General features: G+C 59.8%; 1 protein-coding gene across 1 annotated transcript in view; it reads right to left on the minus strand.

Moving 5' to 3' along the window:
- Window positions 1-120: 120 nt before the first annotated feature.
- The window catches only part of ESPL1 (extra spindle pole bodies homolog 1 (S. cerevisiae)), a gene marked incomplete at its 3' end in the record, with an annotated part of 6,203 nt that continues 4,817 nt past the window's right edge, over window positions 121-1,506 (minus strand). Inside the window, 4 exon segments of the mRNA XM_010016991.1 lie at window positions 121-230; window positions 494-650; window positions 753-881; window positions 1,072-1,243. Coding sequence (XP_010015293.1) covers window positions 121-230; window positions 494-650; window positions 753-881; window positions 1,072-1,243 — 568 coding nt within the window.

The following is a 1,506-nucleotide window of genomic DNA, read 5'->3' on the forward strand; positions in this document are numbered from 1 at the left end:
TCCTGGCTGAGCAGGAGCATCTGCACAAGGCAGATCCTTCAGCCCAGCCCAAACTGGAGCTGCCCAGGCTTGGGGCTCACCTTCCCCACTGCCCTCCTCCAGCCCGGAGCAGGGACTCACCACTGTCAGGCTCCAGGAGGAAGAGGGCCTGCTGCAGGTCCAAGTGGCTCAGCTCCAGCTCACTCTGCTGCAGCTCCAGCTGGGCCTTCAGCACCAGGAAGGAAGTACACCTACAGGGGAAACCAGCCCTCAGGGCCAGGGTGGGCAGTGAGGAACAAGCCCACATCTGACCTGGCAAGATGAATTCATGGGATAATGTTCCCCAAAGCAGATGCTTGCTCTGGACCAAGCTGAGAAAATGCCAAACCTTCCCACCAGGGCCAGCCCCCCCCCAAAGCGGCTCAGACACCAACGTCCCCCCTGTGGTCCATCCCTAACCAAGCACCCCCCAAGCCCAGGGCCGGGCTGTTCTCCCCCTCCACGGCCAGCTCACCACCGTGTGGCCTGCAGTTTCATGGCCAGCTTGACGGCCTCCCAGCAGAAGGCTTTGGCTTTACACACCACCTCCAACCTGCTGAGGAGAGCCACGAGGTGCTCTGAGCAGGCCAGCACATCAGCCAACACTTGCCACTTCAGCAGCAGGTTGTCCCCTGCAAGGCAGGACAGGAAGGTCACCAGAGCTGCTCCTCATAGAGACACAGGCAAGGAGCCCAACTCTTTGTGGGTTGTGCTCCACATGATGCCCAACTCACCATAATCCACAAAGTGGCCATCAGATGCTGTTGGCTGACATCCCAGCACACTGCTGCCCATCAGCAGGAGGATGATGCTGCGCAAGAGCTTCTGGGCTTCAACAAGAGCTGTCTTGGGTGTCTTCCACCCTGTGTGAGGGCAGCTCTGGGTATCAGCAGCGACCGCGACCCTCCCCAGCCCCAGCAGATCCCCTCTCCTCACCCCAAACGGACTGGTTTGGAGAAGCCCAAAAGGTAAAACATTTGCATGGAGCTCTGCCCGTGGCTCCTGCCAGCCTGGTGCTCACCAGGAGGGTTTAACCATCCCCCAGCAGCTCACCTTGCTCAAAGATCTGCTGCCGGAGCTCCGGCAAGAGGCGGGCAACGGGGAGGCTCAGGTAGGTGGCCACCAGCTGCAGGACGTGGGCTCGCAGCAGGTACCAGACCTTTGTGACTTTTTGCAGAGCCATGTCCTGGAGCACCTTCAGCAACAGGGCGAGACCCTCTTCAATCTGCAGAGAAAGAGTCACCATGTGTGGGTCAGGGTGTCTCCATGCCCAAAGTCCCTAGTCACAGGTATGGAGACAGAGCTCATAGACTGGGTTGGGTTGGAAGGGACTTTAAGCTCCTCCAGTTCCAACCCCTGCCACGGGCTGGGACACCTTCAACTAGAGCAGGTCGCTCCAAGCCCCTGTGTCCAACCTGGCCTTGAACACTGCCAGGGATGGGGAAGCCACAGGGTCCCTGGGAACCCATCCCAGTGTCTCAACACCCT

This window comes from Nestor notabilis, unplaced genomic scaffold (genome assembly GCF_000696875.1).
Source record: "Nestor notabilis isolate BGI_N333 unplaced genomic scaffold, ASM69687v1 scaffold24206, whole genome shotgun sequence".
Taxonomy (NCBI): Eukaryota; Metazoa; Chordata; class Aves; order Psittaciformes; family Psittacidae; genus Nestor; species Nestor notabilis.